This window comes from Erpetoichthys calabaricus, chromosome 4 (genome assembly GCF_900747795.2).
Source record: "Erpetoichthys calabaricus chromosome 4, fErpCal1.3, whole genome shotgun sequence".
Classification (NCBI taxonomy): Eukaryota; Metazoa; Chordata; class Cladistia; order Polypteriformes; family Polypteridae; genus Erpetoichthys; species Erpetoichthys calabaricus.
In genome coordinates, this window is record NC_041397.2 from 230808772 (window position 1) to 230827405 (window position 18634).

General features: G+C 35.1%; 1 protein-coding gene across 2 annotated transcripts in view; it reads right to left on the bottom strand.

The window, feature by feature from the left end:
• Nucleotides 1-18634, bottom strand: part of LOC114650646 (NADPH oxidase 4) — an 85004-nt gene that overhangs the window by 20214 nt on the left and 46156 nt on the right. For both annotated transcript variants that reach the window (XM_028800417.2, XM_028800418.2), the window contains exons 12-14: nucleotides 11704-11764; nucleotides 7112-7184; nucleotides 5526-5645 (exon numbers count right to left, since the gene is read on the bottom strand). In XM_028800417.2, the coding sequence (XP_028656250.1) occupies nucleotides 5526-5645; nucleotides 7112-7184; nucleotides 11704-11764 (254 nt within the window). The remainder of the gene's footprint in view (nucleotides 1-5525; nucleotides 5646-7111; nucleotides 7185-11703; nucleotides 11765-18634) is intronic.

The window sequence follows — 18634 nt, forward strand, 5'->3', positions numbered from 1 at the left end:
CATATTATATCTGCTACATGTAATCACAACAATGGAATTTTAATGTATTCAAAATCTCCCAAGGAATTTGACAAAAACAAAAGAAACAAGGGAATCAAAGAGAAAAAAGAAAATGGAATTTTCCATCATAAAAGGTACTGAAGAACAGAATTTAAAAAACAATGTAACTGGCAACAATTACTGTAGCTGTAATATGTAATATGCAGGATGCTGAGCTGATCATGACACATACTGTTTTGGACTTCAATAGTATGATACCATGTGTTAGGCTGTAAAACAGCAGTGTGTAACAACACCACTCAATAATCTGATACCTGCTGCCACTAACAATTATCTGTCATATTTGTTTGCACCACTTCTGTAAAAAGAACAGTTAATTGAATACACTCTACTCATATATAAATAGAAGGTAATGTTGCTCATATAAACTGCAATTTCATACTGCCTGCACATTCACAATATGACTTATGATTATAATCTTCTGGGCGACACGGTGGCGCTGCTGCCTCGCAGTTGGGAGACCTGAGGACTTGGGTTCGCTTCCCGGGTCTTCCCTAAGTGGAGTTTGCATGTTCTCCCCGTGTCTGTGTGGGTTTCCTCCGGGTCCTCCGGTTTCTTCCCACAGTCCAAAGACATGCAGGTTAGGTGCATTGGCGATTCTAAATTGTCCCTAGTGTGTGTGTGTGTGCGCCCTGTGGTAGGCAGGCACCCTGCCCAGGGTTTGTTTCCTGCCTTGCGCCCTGTGTTTTGGTTGGGATTGGCTCCAGCAGACCCCCATGACCCTGTAGTTAGGATATAGCGGGTTGGATAATGGATGGATGGATGTTAAAGGTCAACCCAAAACCATAATCAAATTCCATTTACACATAAAATTTTGGAATCAATAAGAGACACTTAAATTTATAGACAAGCAACATTTTAAGAGTAACATTTGAAATTAAGAGAAGTCACTAAGTTATTAACTTTGACACATTTCAATATGCATTTTGTTAGCACACGGAAAAGGAGCTGAAATTGTTTTTCAGACTGTTAATGAGCTGCACTAATCAAATCTTTAACCTTCATGTTTATGTTTATACCCTTTAAATGATGTATTAACTTCCTCTTGATTAAGAAATTCAGTTAAAAATGCAATCTGACCAAGAATCAAACTTAATTTTATAATGTATTCATAAGAAAACAGCAATAAGCATATCACTTATTTTTTCTGACATGCTAGTAGCTGTATATTTAAATCATTGTGTCTGGAAAATACCATATTTATGCTAGAGACCTAAAAGAAGATGGTGATTAATGGTAAAGTACAAAATAATCAGAGTTGACTACAAATTATGAACATTCTAAAGGACTGGAATGGAAGTTAGTCAAAATCATGTCACTACCAAACAAAAAGATTAAACCTGGATAATTACAGACAGTGTGATCTAGAGTCTAACACACTGGACTACTTTAGAATGCTGCTTTATTTAAATTTTCCATTTCCGACTTGCTGGGTGACCATGACCAAGTTACGTAAGTTACTCAAGCCAGTGTCTCAACAAAAATGTTTAAAAAATATGACTGCATCTGAGTATTTGTAAGGCACCATGAAGTTGTAATCACAACAGAATGTTACTAAAGAAAAGACAAGGTAACAATCTGCATAATACATGAGTGTTAAGGGATAGTCATCTCTGGTTTAGGCAGGGAAGATTTTGCTTTGTTAAAATGTGGATACTGTCCCTTTTTGAAACATTTAGTCTCTCACACCTAAACAATCTCTCAAAAAAAAAAATTATGATATACTGTACACACCAACATTTTATATTACTCTGAAGCAACTAGTAATTAATTTGTAACTATATACATAGGTTATGTACTCACCTAAGCCTTTACTTTCAAAATTATTATTCATGCCAGTTATCAAAACAATTTTGTTTACCACAAGACACAGTTAAATTTTGTATAATAGACTGCAGTTCACCCATCTTCTCCTGCCATCTGCTGCAGTTGCCTAACAAAAATTTATTTATTTATGTTTCTTTTTGTTGTTGCTTTTACCTTGCATCTCATGCTTGCAATAAACTAAGTACATACAAACATTTTAATGCCAGTTTAGTCCAGTGCTGGGTTATGGAGGTGGGAACAATGCCTTTGCTTGGTAAAGGACACATGGGAACAGACATATACAACTAAACAAGTGTTTTAGTTCCTCTCATGAAAATTCAAGAGGCACAAGTAAAGCATAACAATTACTGATTGGTACGCTAAAAAAAAAACATTGCTTGTACTCTCAGTTGAAATTGAAAGAACACTGCTCAGAAAACTAACATAGGGAGAATGTGCTGCAGACAGCCTCCGGGTTTTACCGCTTGAACTGTAAAATTGCACGCAGTGACATTTCAAAGTCACATTAAGCATTTCTTACAAATGAAACATAGCCTCAAGTGCTTCATCAAACATGTTCTCAATAAAGTCTAAATTTTGCGTAGAATCTGACTCATGCTTGGTGTCTAAAGATGAGCTGTTATATAGGCATTATATTTGCTGCTGTTTACGCACAGCTTTGAGATGTAGTACAAATGACCAATCACAGCCAACTATACATCATTAGAATGATCTGAACCTCAACAATCCAATAATAATTAGGCTTTCAGTGTAAGTGGCTTGACGTAGGTGGGATATTTGATAAAAGCAGACTAACTCAGCTGTGACGCACTGCTTGCCACTGAGTATACGTGCATTATTATAATAATGAAAGAGAGCAGACAACAACTGCTTGAAAGAAGACACTTTTGGGTATGTAAAAATGCCATTATTGCTATTGGTTGAGTTGGGGGTTTATTGCAAAGTACACAAGCAACTTTAAAATATGGCGCCGTCCAACCAGCAAGATGCTACATGCATAAGTGTTTAAGCACTTTAGAATTATTGGCAAGGTATGTTGAATAGGATAGTTTTGACCTGTTAAAAATATTAATTTTTTTCTGATTATCCAGTGCATTGGAGCTGAAGATGAACTCAACAGAATATACTGTATGTCTCTGCTATTACATCTGCTATATATGACACACTTGTTATTTTGCAGCTTTGTTGTGTTGGTGGCCATAAAACTATTTGCGAATTTGTTGGACACTTATTCCACCCGATTAATCATGATATGTACATATATTGTAGACTTAAATACAGTATTTTATGGCAAAATTTGCTTGTTGTATTTACCTGTGTCCACTGATGATGAATGCAGGGATTAGATTTTACACCACGATATGTAAATGTTATACCACTCAATGGTAGAGATATACAATGAAATCTCAACCAAAAGCCAAAGGATGAATTTCAAAAATACTTTAAGCTTGGAAGAAGTCTTCATTATTAAAGTCTTAAAAATTAAGCACAGTTAAGCAGAAAACAGAAACTTAATTGCACACTGGAATAGTACATAATATTGCACATCTTATTTAAAATAGTCACCATATATCCCCTCAGTTTAGACTGAGCAACACTTTTCAACAGTAAAATTTTCATATCTCATTCACTTTTATGGTTTATGCTGATGCAAGCTGAAATGCACGTAGAACACAAAAAGGAAAACCAAGCTGGAAGTCTTAAAACCTGCAGCAACAGCTCCTGCTGCATATTAAAACAACATACATGAACTGCTTTAATAATTTCTGAAACAGGCTTTCAACAGACCACTCGCTATGTGTTTGCTAGTCCAATTGGGACTTCTGGTGGCATTAAAAATTTGTGCCAAAAATGTCTGTTGGATAGTTGCTGTATAAAACATCAAATAACATCATTGCTACCAATTTTAAATGGGAAGCACTAAACACAATGAAGGAACCCCTAAAAACTTCACAAGAACATGAAAAGCATTTCCTGACACTGTTGTTCACATCATTAGTTCTCTGGAATGTGATGCCATTCATGTTCTCTTCAAATAAACTTCCTTATTTCAGGCATATTAGACAGCTGTGCTAAAAAATGTTAGGAATGTTTACCTTTTTTGTTCTACTCATGTGTAACAGACAATCTAATCTGTAAATCTCATCTGCCCTCAAGTTTTCTTTCACCAACAGCTTTATTTAACCACATTACTTGCTACACGGAAGTGGTTCTTAACTCTGTCACACCACACCACGATCTTAACAAGTGTTTGTTCAGCCATGTTTAGTCACAGTGTGTAATTTTTTGAAGTCCCATGATTTGTCTTTTACTCTAAAATATACTATCAGATTTAAATTAACACAAACTGATAGGTTTTCCTTGATGTAAAACAAAGCATAAACAGATGAAAACCATTCCAGTACATGTTAATTTGTTAGTTTACATGCAGTAGCAGTTTTTTATTGAATCTCTTTAGCAATGTCATTACAAAAAGCTTCACACAATGTAGTGTATTCGTAAATGAACAATGAAAATCACAGGAAAAATATCTTTGAAGCAGGATTAATTTCTACAGGAACACATAAAGCATTCTGTTGAAAAACTCCATTTGTCTTTCCATTTGTTTTATGAATATTAGTTTTAATATATCCCTGTCGGTCAGGTTTTTTTATGCCCACAGTGTTTTCATATTCACCTTAAAATGTGTGTCTTTTTCCGATCATACCGTATTTTAACAAATGATGATGAAATACATATGCATCTTAGGAGACTTTGATCCTTTAATGTGGGTAATGACATCCTTCACATCTTTTACAGCTATGTCATGGCTAGTGCAATTTTCTACTCTCTGGTATACTGAGCTGGTAACATCAATTTAAGGGAGGCCCACTCAATCAAGAAACTAATTAAAATGACAGACTGTTAGTGGACATCGACCCCATGGAGGTAGTAGTGAAAGGGAAAATTAAAACAAAACTGAGTGTCATTATGAACAATGATGCATATTCTCTGTGTGACTCACTAACACTGAGAGCTTTCAGCCAAAGAATCATTCAGCAGAAGTGTGCCAAGAAACACTACTGGGGGTAGTGTTTATACCAATGGCACTGTGCCTGAATAATGCCTCACTGTGACTATGACTGCCAAGTCAGAGGTCTTCTTTCTTTTTAATTTTCTTTTTATTTTGTCATTCCGATGTGTGTTCAGACAATAGTGTGTTTATTTATTTAATATGATTCTGTAAAAATCCAAATATTTCCCTGGCTACAAAAAAAGTTCTATCTATCTATCTATCTATCTATCTATCTATCTATCTATCTATCTATCTATCTATCTATCTATCTATCTATCTATCTATCTATCTATCTATGGTTATAATACAGTATATTCTGCATGAGATAAGCACACAGCACAACATAGAATACAGTACAGTACACCAAAACAACAACAATAATAAGGTACTGTATACGAACAACTGAAGGGTTAAATGCTCAAACAAAATTTGAAGTATCATTTAATTCACATAAAAAAAATAAAAAATACAATTCCCACAGCATACTGACTAATTAGAGCAAAATTATTTGTAGATTCCTTGCTTCACTTATTAGACATTTCTGCATATTCTGTTTTAAATTTCAGATGAAAAGTTTGCTTACAGAAGTGAATGAAGCACAGAAGCAAACGGTGTGACACCTATACCTCCTGCAACACACAGGCTGACCTCATAGTTAAAAATATCTTCAGAAGGGCTGCCAAAGGGTCCATCAACATATAGCCTAGATGGTCAAAAGAAGCAAAAAAGGTGAATATTTTCTCTTTTGGTAATATAAAACAAAGTGTAAGGAAATTATTTGCAATACTAAGAACAGTAAACATACTTTAAAAAAATAGTTGTAAAATTTAGTGCCTTTACTTACCTTTTGAAATGTTTTTGAACAGAAGGAATCTATATTTTTAGGTTATTTAGATTTATAAAATTTTCAGAATAAGTGTTAAAGGATTTTTACTGAAACTCAAAGGTTAGCAATACAACATTTTCTTGTACCTAAACAATGACAATAAAGTTCAATCAATCAAATAATCAATCATTTGAACAGTAAGGCAAAAGCTACAAGAACGCATCTTCAAAGATACATAAAACCCATGCACCACTTAGATGCTGGAATCATGTAAATTCTACCAGTATGAGTTTATAGGTTTATATGGTCATTGTTGTCTCAGAATAACCATCATGCCATAGGCAATATGGTTTTAAGTGAGCGGTAAATTCAGTGCTATTATACTATTGCATATATTATTTTAAAAAGGTAACATCTGATTATAAATAGATACAGGCTTTTGTACTTACTTTTAATTAGAACCAGTAGTAATTCAAAAATCCATTTCATATTTACCCATAATCAAGCAAAGGAAACCCACACAGATATAAGAAGGGCTATTATTCAAAGGGCTATTATTCATTCATTCACTCATTCATTTTCTACCAGTTATCTGAAACTGGGTTCCGGTGGCAACAGTCTTGGCCATGAGGCCCATACTTTTCTTTCTCCAGCCACACTTGCTAACTCATACTGTGAAATCCCAAGGCCCTCTGAGGCCTAGTCTTTCCAAGGGTCTCCTCCCAGCTGGCCATGCCCATAAAAACCTCCGCAGGGAGGTGCCCAGGAGGCATCTATATTGGATGCCCAAACCACTTCAATTGGGTCCTCTCAATGTGGAGGATCAGAGGCTCTACTCTGAGCCTGTTCCAGATGTCTGTGCTTCTCACTCTATCTCTAAAGGAAACCCAGCCATCCTGTGGAGAAAGCTCATTTTAGCTGCTTGTATCCTCAACCTCATTCTTTCGGTCATGACCCAAAGCTCATGACCACAAGTGAGGTCTTCTAGCTCAGCTCCTTCTTTACCACTACAGATTGGTATAGTGACTGCATAACCATAATTTGTTATTATCTATCCATCCATCCATCCATCCATTATCCAACCCGCTATATCCAAACTATAGGGTCATGGGGGTCTGCTAGAGCCAATCCCAGCCAACACGGGGTGCAAGGCAGGAAACAAACCCCAGGCAGTGTGCCAGCCCACCACAGAATGTGCTATTATGCATTGTTTAAATATATGAATATATTGAAAAACAAACTGGCCACCAAGTTTCCAATTAAACTACAGTATATCTGAGCCATCTGATTTATTAGATGAGTATACCCTCAGTGTCAGAAGGACTAACCTTTATTAAACTTACTTTGGATATCTCTTCTGGTGAAACACTGGCAAGTCCGTGTTCAAATCTGAAAGTAGGAGCTCCTGTAGCCTCTCTATTGGGGATAAACCAGGAATTCGCAGGTAAATAAAAAAAAATGCAATAATCGATAGAACTATGGCAAGTAAGCAGATGTTAGTACTGAACACAAATCAAAGCATTCTCATTATAAAGTGATACACAGAAGATAGGCTAGAAAAGGATCACCAGTCACTAATGTTCTCAGAATAAAATGTTTCTTTATTTTTAGTATTTTGAAGAAAACCTATAAATATTAATATTGCACAACCTAATAGATTGCTAATTAATTTCAAAACATTCTCCTGTTTGAAGTTGAGAGCCATATAACATGTAAAACAAAGATAAACATAAGGTTAGCAGTTTAGATTTAACTTATTAATTGACAACTCTATCTGTCTCTCACGAAAGCCCTTCACTCAGATGTAAACCTCTCTTTTCATGTATATGTTCACATGGAAACTCACTACCAATCCTCTTCCTGCCCCCACTGCAAAAAAAAAATTAAAAGCATATTTATGGATTTTTTTTTGCATGACTACAATAACATACTATTTCTTAAACCTCCAAATAAGAATCTCTGTAGTGTGCACAGTAACACTAGGTAAAGAATGTCAGATGTAATTTTAAAACATGGAAGTAACATTTCTGCCATAACATAATGTCTAACGTGATAAAAAATGTGTAATACATTTGGAAACTGTGTATTAAGCATGGCTTGGTGCAGTTCTTGTAGTGAAAAGATTCTGTAAAAGTGACAGCCAGCATCAGCAAAAAGCACTGGGACCAACGAAAAGAATCTCCACAGGACCAAATAATAACACAAACCCATTTTCCTGTTAGTCTCTCAAGTTAAATACACTTAATTTATTATACAGTTCTATATATATTAGGAGGAAAGACAAATACTTGAATGAATTGGCTTTCTTCATTATAATTATTTTTAGTGGAAAAGTGATTAAATGCCAAAGGTAGTGACTCTTACCTGGACGAATAGATTTAGAGACATTAAATAAAGATACGAGTGCATAAGTAATAAGAAACCTTTGTACTTCTAATATTCTGTTGCAGCAAACAGTAACCAATAATTTTTGTCAGTTTACATCTGGATAAGCCATTATTAGGTTACCAAACCAAGTTATCTGTGTACCACTATGCTTCAAAGAAGGTTTGCTTAAAACTTCAAGAAATCTCACAGTGAGTGATACAGTATGCCTTAATCACTGCTTTATAGCACAGCACTGCACACTTTCTGCTTAGTTATTGTAGCACACTGCATGCCAGTACATGAATGACATCAGCTGAGCTTTCTAAGAGGCAGGTTCACACAAGATTCTCTATAAACCTTGAATCTCCCACAGAATTCAATATGAAGCTTCACAAAGGACAGGCAAACACCAAAGTGCTGCATCCTTTACAGAGAGTCAAGGAGAATGGGTAAGAGGAGGAGAATAGAATTGTGTAAACAGTGTTATTTCTGGAGTAATTGATCCAATTACTGCTCTGGATACTGTAGCTGAAAGGCACTCAAGTTTGGCTCTTGAGGGTCACAGCAGCTGCTTGTGTTTTCCAAACCCACTAGTTCCTTTGTCATTGCATATCACTGCTAAGTAACAACTGGTTAAAAACACTGAATACAGCTGTATAAAACGAAAAGAAGAAATCTATAGAAGAAAGTTAAGTAAAATGAAGCAAGCAAATATTAACTTTAGCAACAACATTTGCCTTCTAATTAAGAAATTGGTCTGGAAGAAAAATCTATAACTACTGCAGCCCCCAGAACAGAACCTGTGCACCCCTGCTGTAGATAAAACCATTTAAAAAGATATGCAAGTCAAATATAGGGACTGTAATGAATAAGAATATGAAAGTGAATCAGTTACAGTGAAAAGGTAAAAAATGAAAACAATATTTATGCTATTTATGTCCACATTATGTAAATGGTATATGGCTTTAGGGATATATGCACCATCATATTTTAATGGTGATCAGAAAGGATGGAATGATTTATTGCCTGTAGTAAAGCAATAGTTTAACACTCACATGAACCTTGGAATCGTGAAATCTGTGGAAAAGAAAACTGCCAGGTTTGCTCAGTATGGTAAGGGGCTGATATATATATTATGCTTAACTAGTTAATTTTGGTAATGGTGCAGCAGTACAACCAAGATGGGTTTATGTTAATCTTAGCATGAAGCAAGTACTGTGAACTTATACTCCAACGTATGGTTACTGCTATATGCATACTGCAAATAAAATCAAATAAAAAATAATGCTTAGTGGGCGGCACGGTGGCGCAGTGGGTAGCGCTGCTGCCTCGCAGTTGGGAGATCTGGGGACCTGGGTTCGATTCCCGGGTCCTCCCTGCGTGGAGTTTGCATGTTCTCCCCGTGTCTGCGTGGGTTTCCTCCCACAGTCCAAAGACGTGCAGGTTAGGTGGATTGGTGATTCTAAATTGGCCCTAGTGTGTGCTGTGGGTGTGTTTGTGTGTGTCCTGCGGTGGGTTGGCACCCTGCCCAGGATTGTTTCCTGTGTTGGCTGGGATTGGCTCCAGCAGACCCCCGTGACCCTGTGTTTGGATTCAGCGGGTTGGAAAATGGATGGATGGATGCTTAGTAAAACTATTAACTACCATGAAATAATATATAAATATATCATGTTACACTAAAAAAGATTTTTTTTTAATTTTACAGAATAATGCAAGATCATTTTTTTATTTACAGTTCATCAGACCCTTAGTGCTGCCTTTTAAGAAAACAGTTCTGACTGAAAAAAAGCCCCCTCTTTTGTGAAATCACCCTTTAGTAAACATATACATTTGCTATGTCTGTTTTCAAACACTTCCTTTAGCTCCCCAGGACAACCCTCCTGCTATACACACTAGGTGAACTGGAACATGCTAGTTTGAAAAGAACGGCCTGTTTTCTTTAAAACGTTTTTCTCATGTAACAAAATATTTTTAAATGATGTCCTACTAGCAGAAAAATTTCTGATTCATCCAACACAAGTTTTTAACAGGGAGACAACATACATTTCAGCACAAGTTTAACTAAAACAAATATTCTTATTTAATATACTGCCCTGATTTGTTAATTTTTCAAGCCTACTCAGTTCCTAAAAATGTAAATAGTGTTTCTGTTTAATCTCACTTTATTTTCTTTCAGTTTATCAATTACATTTTTTCTTTCTGTATCATGCATAATGTAAGTGACTCCTTGCTAAAAAGTCCTTTTCTCAGGCAGTAACACCATATTTAATTTAGAATGTTAAAAAAGTAATTAATTTACTGACACAGTGAAAAATTATTTTTTGCATTTTTAAAAATGAGCTTAATCAAGAGATAGTTGGTCTGCTTAACCGTGCAGCTCACTTTAGCAAAATATCTGAAATGACTGCTGAATCTTCTGGCAGGAGTCTCATTTTCTAAAGCTTCAGGGCAAGTGACTCATGTTCCCAAAATACAGAGTACAGTACTTTGCACAATTCCCACAATACTTTAATTCTTCTGACTCTTTCCAGGAGGTGAATATGGATGAAATCATGTTAAGATTCCCACGGAGCCGATATAATGTCTATATTTTCTAACCCAAATTGTTTCAAGGTGTTTCCTGCACAAAACTGCTTTTGGTCATTTCAGTGCAAGTGATGCCTAGCGACAATGTAACTAAGAAATATTTGACTTATTGTTTTGGAATATGTTTCTGAAATTTGAATATTCAAGAGAACAGTTTGTGCTTTTTACTGCTTAACTTTTAAAATGGTCCTAATGTGCTAATTGAGTCTTCAATTACCAAAACTTTTATTTGTAGAAAGGGATGCAATGCAAGAACAAACCCCGGGTTGGACACCAGTCCATGTAGGACTGGCATCTAATCCAGGATAATCTTATGAAGGATAATCTCAGGAAAACACTCATCACAATCAAATTAATAGCATTCTTTTGACCTGTGGAGGTAAACAAGTAGCTCAGTCGAAATCACAACCAAACATAACACAACATTGACATATTACAACATATTAAAATAGCCAACCAGGAATAAAATAAGAACTGAAACCTATACAGTAGGTGTACCACCATACCAGAAATTATCTGGACCCCCCTGGAGATATTAGAAGAAGAGAAAGAATTAAAACAAAACTGACTGCCATTATGGACAGTGCTGTACATCCCCTCTCTGACACACTAACACAGATTACTTTCAACCAATTAATCATTCAGCAGAAGTATCTTAGAAGACACTAGTGGGGCTTTAAACAAACAGCAATATGCCTGCATAATGCCTCAATGTGACTGTGACTGCCAAGTCAGAAGTTTTCTTTCTTTTTAGTCATTCTGGTATATGTTCAGACCATAGTGTGTGGGTGTGTGTCTATCTATCTATCTATCTATCTATCTGAAGAACTTCTGTGAGAAGAATATTTTGATGCTCAATTGTCCATTATGGCATCATTTTCAATAATATGAATTTGCTGTGGTTTGAGTTAGAAAAGCAGCTGTATGCCTTTATACAACGGGATTGACTAATTAAGAATGAATTACATTAAAATATACTCACTGGTCCAATCTCCCAAGACTCGAAAATGTATGCAGAATGTTTCTCGTTTTCTTGATGGACACTGAAACAGAAATTTGAGTTTAAAATTTAATACACTATTTAAGAATCTGCTGGATAGAAAACCTGGTGAACAAAAAAAGGAAAAGGTTTACGCAAATAACTCACAATTAGGATAACCTAAAGATTTTAAAGAGTCCTCAGAGAAATGATCTGATTATGTATTTAGTCCCTAATATGCATTTTTCAGAGGTCACTGCAAACTGGAGACACTATTAATGACTGTAAGCATGTAAATATACCATTATAAAGTAAAGGTGATCAGCCCTGATAATTACAGATTTGGGTGTCACTGCTATTTTAATGCAATAACAGACTGAAAAAAATAGAAGAAATTTAACCAGTGCACAACTTGCTTGGTTTCTGATATGGATCCAGTACCACTGGGATGCAATCAACCTGGCCTGGTGATATTGCATTCACTGAATGATTTCACATATTTATATCATTTTGGGGATGTGGGAGAAAAAGAGAGTGCTTTTAAGAAAACTGACACTTGTGAGCCCATGTCTGTAACACTGCTGCAATTTCATCTGATATAAAGCAGCCTCTCAATCCTTGTTCATCTAAACTTTTAAATGCATCTTTAAGTAAAGATATGCATACCAACAAAGTACTACTATTGAATAAACTATTTAGTACTTAAAGAAGAAAAGCAGTTATTAGCCTTAACATTAAAGGCAGAGTTTTAGGAAAGAAACACAAAACTTAGATAAAATGTGTTAAATTTTGTGTTACAAAATTTAAAATACTATTTCTCTTTCTCTAGTGATGTAATGCATAAAATTCTAAAATAAAAAGGAGTCTAAGCCTAGCTGCCATCTCTTTAAATCTTTAGAAAAATATAGACTGAAAATCAAAATGAGAAAGTGTAATTTCATGCAGAGCAAAGACACAAATTCATATTTAAAACTTTGCACAGGATATCAAAGCAAAGACTTATTGGTTTGGAGTGTATCCATTTTTGTAATAGAGATTTGTAATTCTGTTACTTACGAATGAAAACTACCCTCTTGGAAGCATCTCATTGTGACCTCCAGCATACGTTTGAGTGGTTTACAGTGCCTATCAAAAGTAGTCACCTTCTTGGAGGCTTTCACATTTTATTGTTAGACAAAACTGAGTCATGGTGGATTTAATTTGGCTATTTGACAGTGATCAACAGAATAAAAGAGTCTTTAATGTCAATTAGAAAGGAAATCTCTGCAAAGTGGTCTAAATCAATAACAAATATAAAACACAAAATAATTGTTTGAATAAGTATCCATCTCAGCCATTATAGTGTTGTCTACTAGACAGGTCTCTAACAGCTTTGCACATCTGATCTCTAAAATTTTCCCCATTCTTCTTCGCAAAATGGCTCAGACTCTGTCAGGTTGCCTGTGGATTGCGAGTGAAGAGAGTTTTTTAAGTCCAGCCACATTTTCTCAATTTGAAATCTGGACTCTCATTCAGCCAAATGTGGATGTTAACATTGTTGTTTTAAACCATTCTTATGTAGGTTTGTCTTTATGCTTGGGTTTGTTATCTTGCTGGAAAAAAAATCTCCCATAACTGAACTCCAATTGATATTTAGGGACTTAGATATTTTCTTATATTCATCCCCTGACTTGTGCTTTTTAATCACCTTTTCACAGAGTTGATTGGAGAGTTCTTTTGTTTTCATTTTGTAGGTTAGGCTACAACAATGACTCACCAGAAGCTGGGCCTTCCAGATACAATTACATTTATACTACAATCAATTGAAACCCCTTAAGTGAATTCCACTCTTTGTCTGAGGCATTGATTCATTTAATTTTTCATCATTATCTAAATTTGTATAGCGATGTATACCATGAAGTTAGATGATAAATCTAAAAACACTACCAAATTTTGCACTCATTTCTGACTAAATTATATACAAATTGAGATAGTGATGGAAGATTAGAGAGGTTAAGCAGATTCCTTCTGACAATATTTCTAATCTGTAAAGAAAATTAATGATGTGCTTTGTAAAATTAAATAGCAGATATCTGGAATAGTAGTGAATAGCTCCTCAATTTAAATGTTTTTTTATTGGTTCCACTTGTCTGATGGACAAGTGTATTGTTAGAAAAATTTACAGTAGTTATTGCTATTGGCACCTGGAGCACAGAGCAAGGAATATATAAAGCAATCTGAGCAAGACTTTTTTTTCAAGGTTAACCAAGCAGGTAAAGTTTCTTCGCTCTTATTTCCTTCAAATCCGAACATTCACAAAACAGAGTTAAAACTGGTTGACTGACATAGAGTTTGCCAATAGCATGTTATCTTTTGTTGCTTCCTCAAACATAATTAGCATTAATGAGGCTAATTTAGTGGGCATCCTTTTAAAAATTACAGTAGACAGCATCTGGAACTGTGTATTTTGCCAAAACATTTATAGCATCCTGTCAGTGAGCAGCATGTTCAATAAATTCTGCTTTAACAAGAAATTCACTGGCCTAAGGTTCTCCTTAATTACACTCCTATTTGTATTGCGATTTCAAATATTCCACAAATAAGGTATATTAGTTAGTTTTTTACATTCAGTAAGTTTGTTTCCAATGGCATTTTTAATCTCCACAATTGCATTGTGTGCTTTGGTTTTATGTATTTGATGAGATAGTCTTATTAGTCTTTTCTCTTTGTTCATAATATGATTGACATAAATAAAATATTAATTACTAGAATTCTGTTTGTAAAACAATTTTTTTTGGGAAAGAATATCATTAGGTGACTTTAGCTATTCTTGGTCAGTCTTAGAAACAGCTAGGTATTAGTTCTGATGTTGTTTTAGTTTGAAATACAGTTTTATATTAAACTAGACAAAGAGCCTGTTTCGACAACGTAAGATGAAACGGACATGAGTTTGTGTCAGCAGTGTATGAAGAATAAATGATAAGTAACGAAGAAGTTGTTTTGTAATGATTGTAGTCCACTTTACTCATTACTGTACAGGCTTGTACTGTTAGTTGATGAATTTTCCAGGCCTATAGTATAATATTGAATGATGAATGTTCCAGTACAATATGGAATAGTAATAAGTATAAGCACCACAAACCTGATATAGGTGTATTGAATGAATGCGTAATTGAATCAGAATGCGTAATTAGGCCTCGAGCTGTAGTCGAGTAGAGTTTTAATCGAAGTCGCCTTTCTCTTTGAAATTTTGCAGCCGTAAATCCGTTGCCTGCCGCTTTGTTGGGCTTGGATGTCGGTCTCGTAAGGTTTTTCGGGCAGCTGCGCAGAAGGCGACTGCCCATTCAGCTTCGGACATGCGCAGAAGGCGACTGCGCATTCGGCTTCGGACGGACGTGAGTGAGTGAGTGAGTGAGGTGACAGGCGAATTATGTATTAAGATATTTGAAATTTGTCTTCTCACATATAATTTGAGTTTTTCCTAAAGTGCTCCCAAATATTTCTGGAGATGTGTTGTTCTCCTTGAAAATATAATTTTGTGTAGAAATGAACTTAATAAAGTTTTCAAACACTCATAATAATGGGTGCAATTTCCAATGGTGAGTTGTATTAGTAAAGCACAGTTAGTTAGGATCTACAATAAGATGAGCATGATGCAAGATAACAATTGCATCATTTAATAAGACTTAAGGAATGGCAAAAGATTGCTATCAAAAAAAATATTTAATTCATGGATAGCCACAACATCTGGTTGACATAAAAGAATACCGCTTTTAGACATTGGTAGAGAAATCCCCATATGTCTGACAGGATAGAATCCTTAGCAAAATGTGAAATTATTCGAGCAGTTTTACCTTTCGTGCCATTATATCCTTATGAATAATAATATTTGGAATTAATGCAAACAGTTTATTTATGAAATGTCTTTCATCATAATTCACTGCATTCAAATTTAACCAGAATTACTTTGATTTTGTTTAGACCCTCCATCATATACAGTAGCACCCTTCCAGGTCTTCTACAGTAGCTACAAATGGGATTCTTTATCCTACTATTTATTTCTTATCCTACTATTTATATGGGTATCCTGCAAAAATAATAAATCTGAGCACAGGGAAATATTAGGTGAAAAAATTTTCTTTAATTTAGAGTTCATAATTGAGATCTTTAAAGTTTCAGCTTAGTAAATTAAATATAAAAAAATACAATATTTATTCTCAGCTAGGTTTTGCATTTCCCATTAGCAAGCATAACAACAATGTGGCCAAAGAATAAGACATATAAAGCTTGCGCTCCCTCCTTCCCCCATCCCACTCTTTCCTTGCCAATTGAGGTAAAGTTCAAACACCTCAGTCACATTCTTCTGATGTGCCGAAGATCACAGCACATAAGAACCACACAATTTTCCCTCAATGACAGTGACTAATACGTTGCTGTGAACAGCAATGAGTAGTAATCATCATGAACACTCTGAATAAGGCAGTCAAAGAACAGGACTAAAGATGAAATGAACAATGGGGCCAGGGGGTGATAAAATAACAATAAAATCAAAATAAATGCATAAATAAACATGAAAAAAAAAAAACACAACTAAATAACTACTTATTATTTAATGTTATTAAATAAAAATTATAAGACTAAAAGAAAGGAACATATTAATAAATAAATTAAAAAATAACTTATGGTTTAAAACTTTGCGTTTAAGTGTACTAAAACACGGTAAAATATCCTGCATTTACACATTTCTGTTAGCTTATTGGCTAAACTGAAAAGCACATCACTCATAAACTTTCAAATAACATCATCTCCTATAAAAAACAAAATTATACATGATAAACGATACAAATATTTAACATAATGATGCTAAACAAATCAGTTGAAAGGCAGTATATGGAGACGATGATTAAAATATGTAGCAGGCTGTCATGATCAGGCTCCTGTTTCTGATTTTTGATAAATTCTCCTTGACCTCAAGAAATTCAGTCACATATATTTTGGCGTTTGATACATTTTTAAATATATTGAAAATAAATATGATTCTCCTGCAACGCCATTTTGAGGAGTATTTTTGAGCAATTCCTTTGTCATTGCTAGGAAGTGGCAGGAGTATAAGGCAAATTGTGCATTTCCTGGTTGTACTTGACTAGATTCAAACCAAACCTTTAAATTTTAATTTCTTTGTTGTGTTGAAATATTTCTGCTCTGATTTTTTAATGACAATGTAGGATTAATTTTTTTTTTGCTTATGTTACATGTGCATTTATTGGTTTTTGAATTTCTGTCCTTTTCATTTGACAATGATTTTTGCCACACGTATTAAGCCTTGATTATTTGTTTTTTCTTTGACATTTCAGTTAAGATTTACATTCTTATTGCTTTTGTTACAAATCATATACCAATCCCTTTTCAAAATAAATTCTTTTGCTGTTGTGAGAGACGGCCGGCAGCTTAATCCGGCCGGGACGTCCAAGGATGGGAAGAATGGAGAAGGGCAGCCTTTCCAGGACACTGCCTCCCCCAGGACGCTAGGTGGCAGCTCCCCTGGACTGTAAATGTACCCCGGATTCCCGCAGGGCATCATGGGACATGGAGTCCATTTTCTCAGCCTTGTTGGGTGCTGTGGGTGCTGCCGGGGAGAGCTAATAAAGGACCTGGGGACTCCTACTTTTCTTACAACCCGGAAGTACTTCGGAGTCATGAGGATGGAAGCCCACAGTACTTCTGGGATGCTTGAGGAGGATGATGTGGCATTTGACCCGGAAGAAGAGGAGAAACATTTCCTGGTCATGGAATATATAAAGGACTGTTGGAGACCCAGCAAGCAGAGCTAGAGTTGAGAGGTTGGGTGACGAAGCTGCTGGGAGTGGAGGATTGTTATTGTTGAATTATTATTAATTATTATTATTGGAGAATTGTGGAGCGTGTGGTGCTTTGTGCACTTTATTGAAGAAAATATTAAAAATTCTTCTTAGTGCTTTTATACATGTGTCTTGGACATCTGTCTGTTGGGTTTCACTGGGCAACAGCACCCTAGCGTCCACACTGTTCTTTGCAGTTAGAACAGGATAATTAAAATAGGCAACACAGATGTACAGTAATTTAGGGCACTTATGTGATACTTATATGAAAGATACAAAGAATATTACTTATATTGATTGTTATAGTTCTACAAAACCTGAAAGGTTTTAGCAGCATTGTTTTTTATAACTCCAGCACTTAGTGCAACATGTTAAATTACACTCTCACTTCTATTCTACTTCATAATCAGTTTCTATTGACCTTCAAATACCATCCTCAACTTGGCTTGGTAAAGGATGCCATATCTGCTACCTAGGGAAAATGCATTTAAGACAAAAGTTATTAAGCACTTCTCATAACAAGGTTTGTGAGAATCTGAATTCAACTGAGTCATATAATTAAAGCGTAACATTTAAAAGACTTAAAAGTAAACAAATGATATATTGGGAGAATATGGCCATTATCTAAAGTAACATTCAGTTTGACAGATTAAATGATCTTCTTTCATTCTGAAACTTCTTCTGTTCAAATTGGTAGGGTGCAGTTTGTCTGAGTTTACTGGAACCACATACACAGAAGGTCAAAGAATTGCTAACACCTCTATAAACTCGGTCTTAAACAACTTTAACAAAAAGATTATAAATGTAGGATGGCTTCCCTTAGTGTTTAAAGTATCAGAAAGTTATTGATCAAAAATGACATAATATTAAGTTTTGTGGAAATTATTCAAGAATGCCAACCTGCAGAAACTAAGAGAAAGTAGAACAATATACTGAGCTGTTTTGTTTAAAACTAGCTTCATTAAACAGCAGAATTTGTCATTTATACTTTCAGGAAGATCTAGAAAATAAATATAACTTATAATGTGTTTTTATTTCAAGGTATAAGCTCTGTTTGTAGATAAAACTAATAGGTAGTCTATTTTGTGATTCAAACT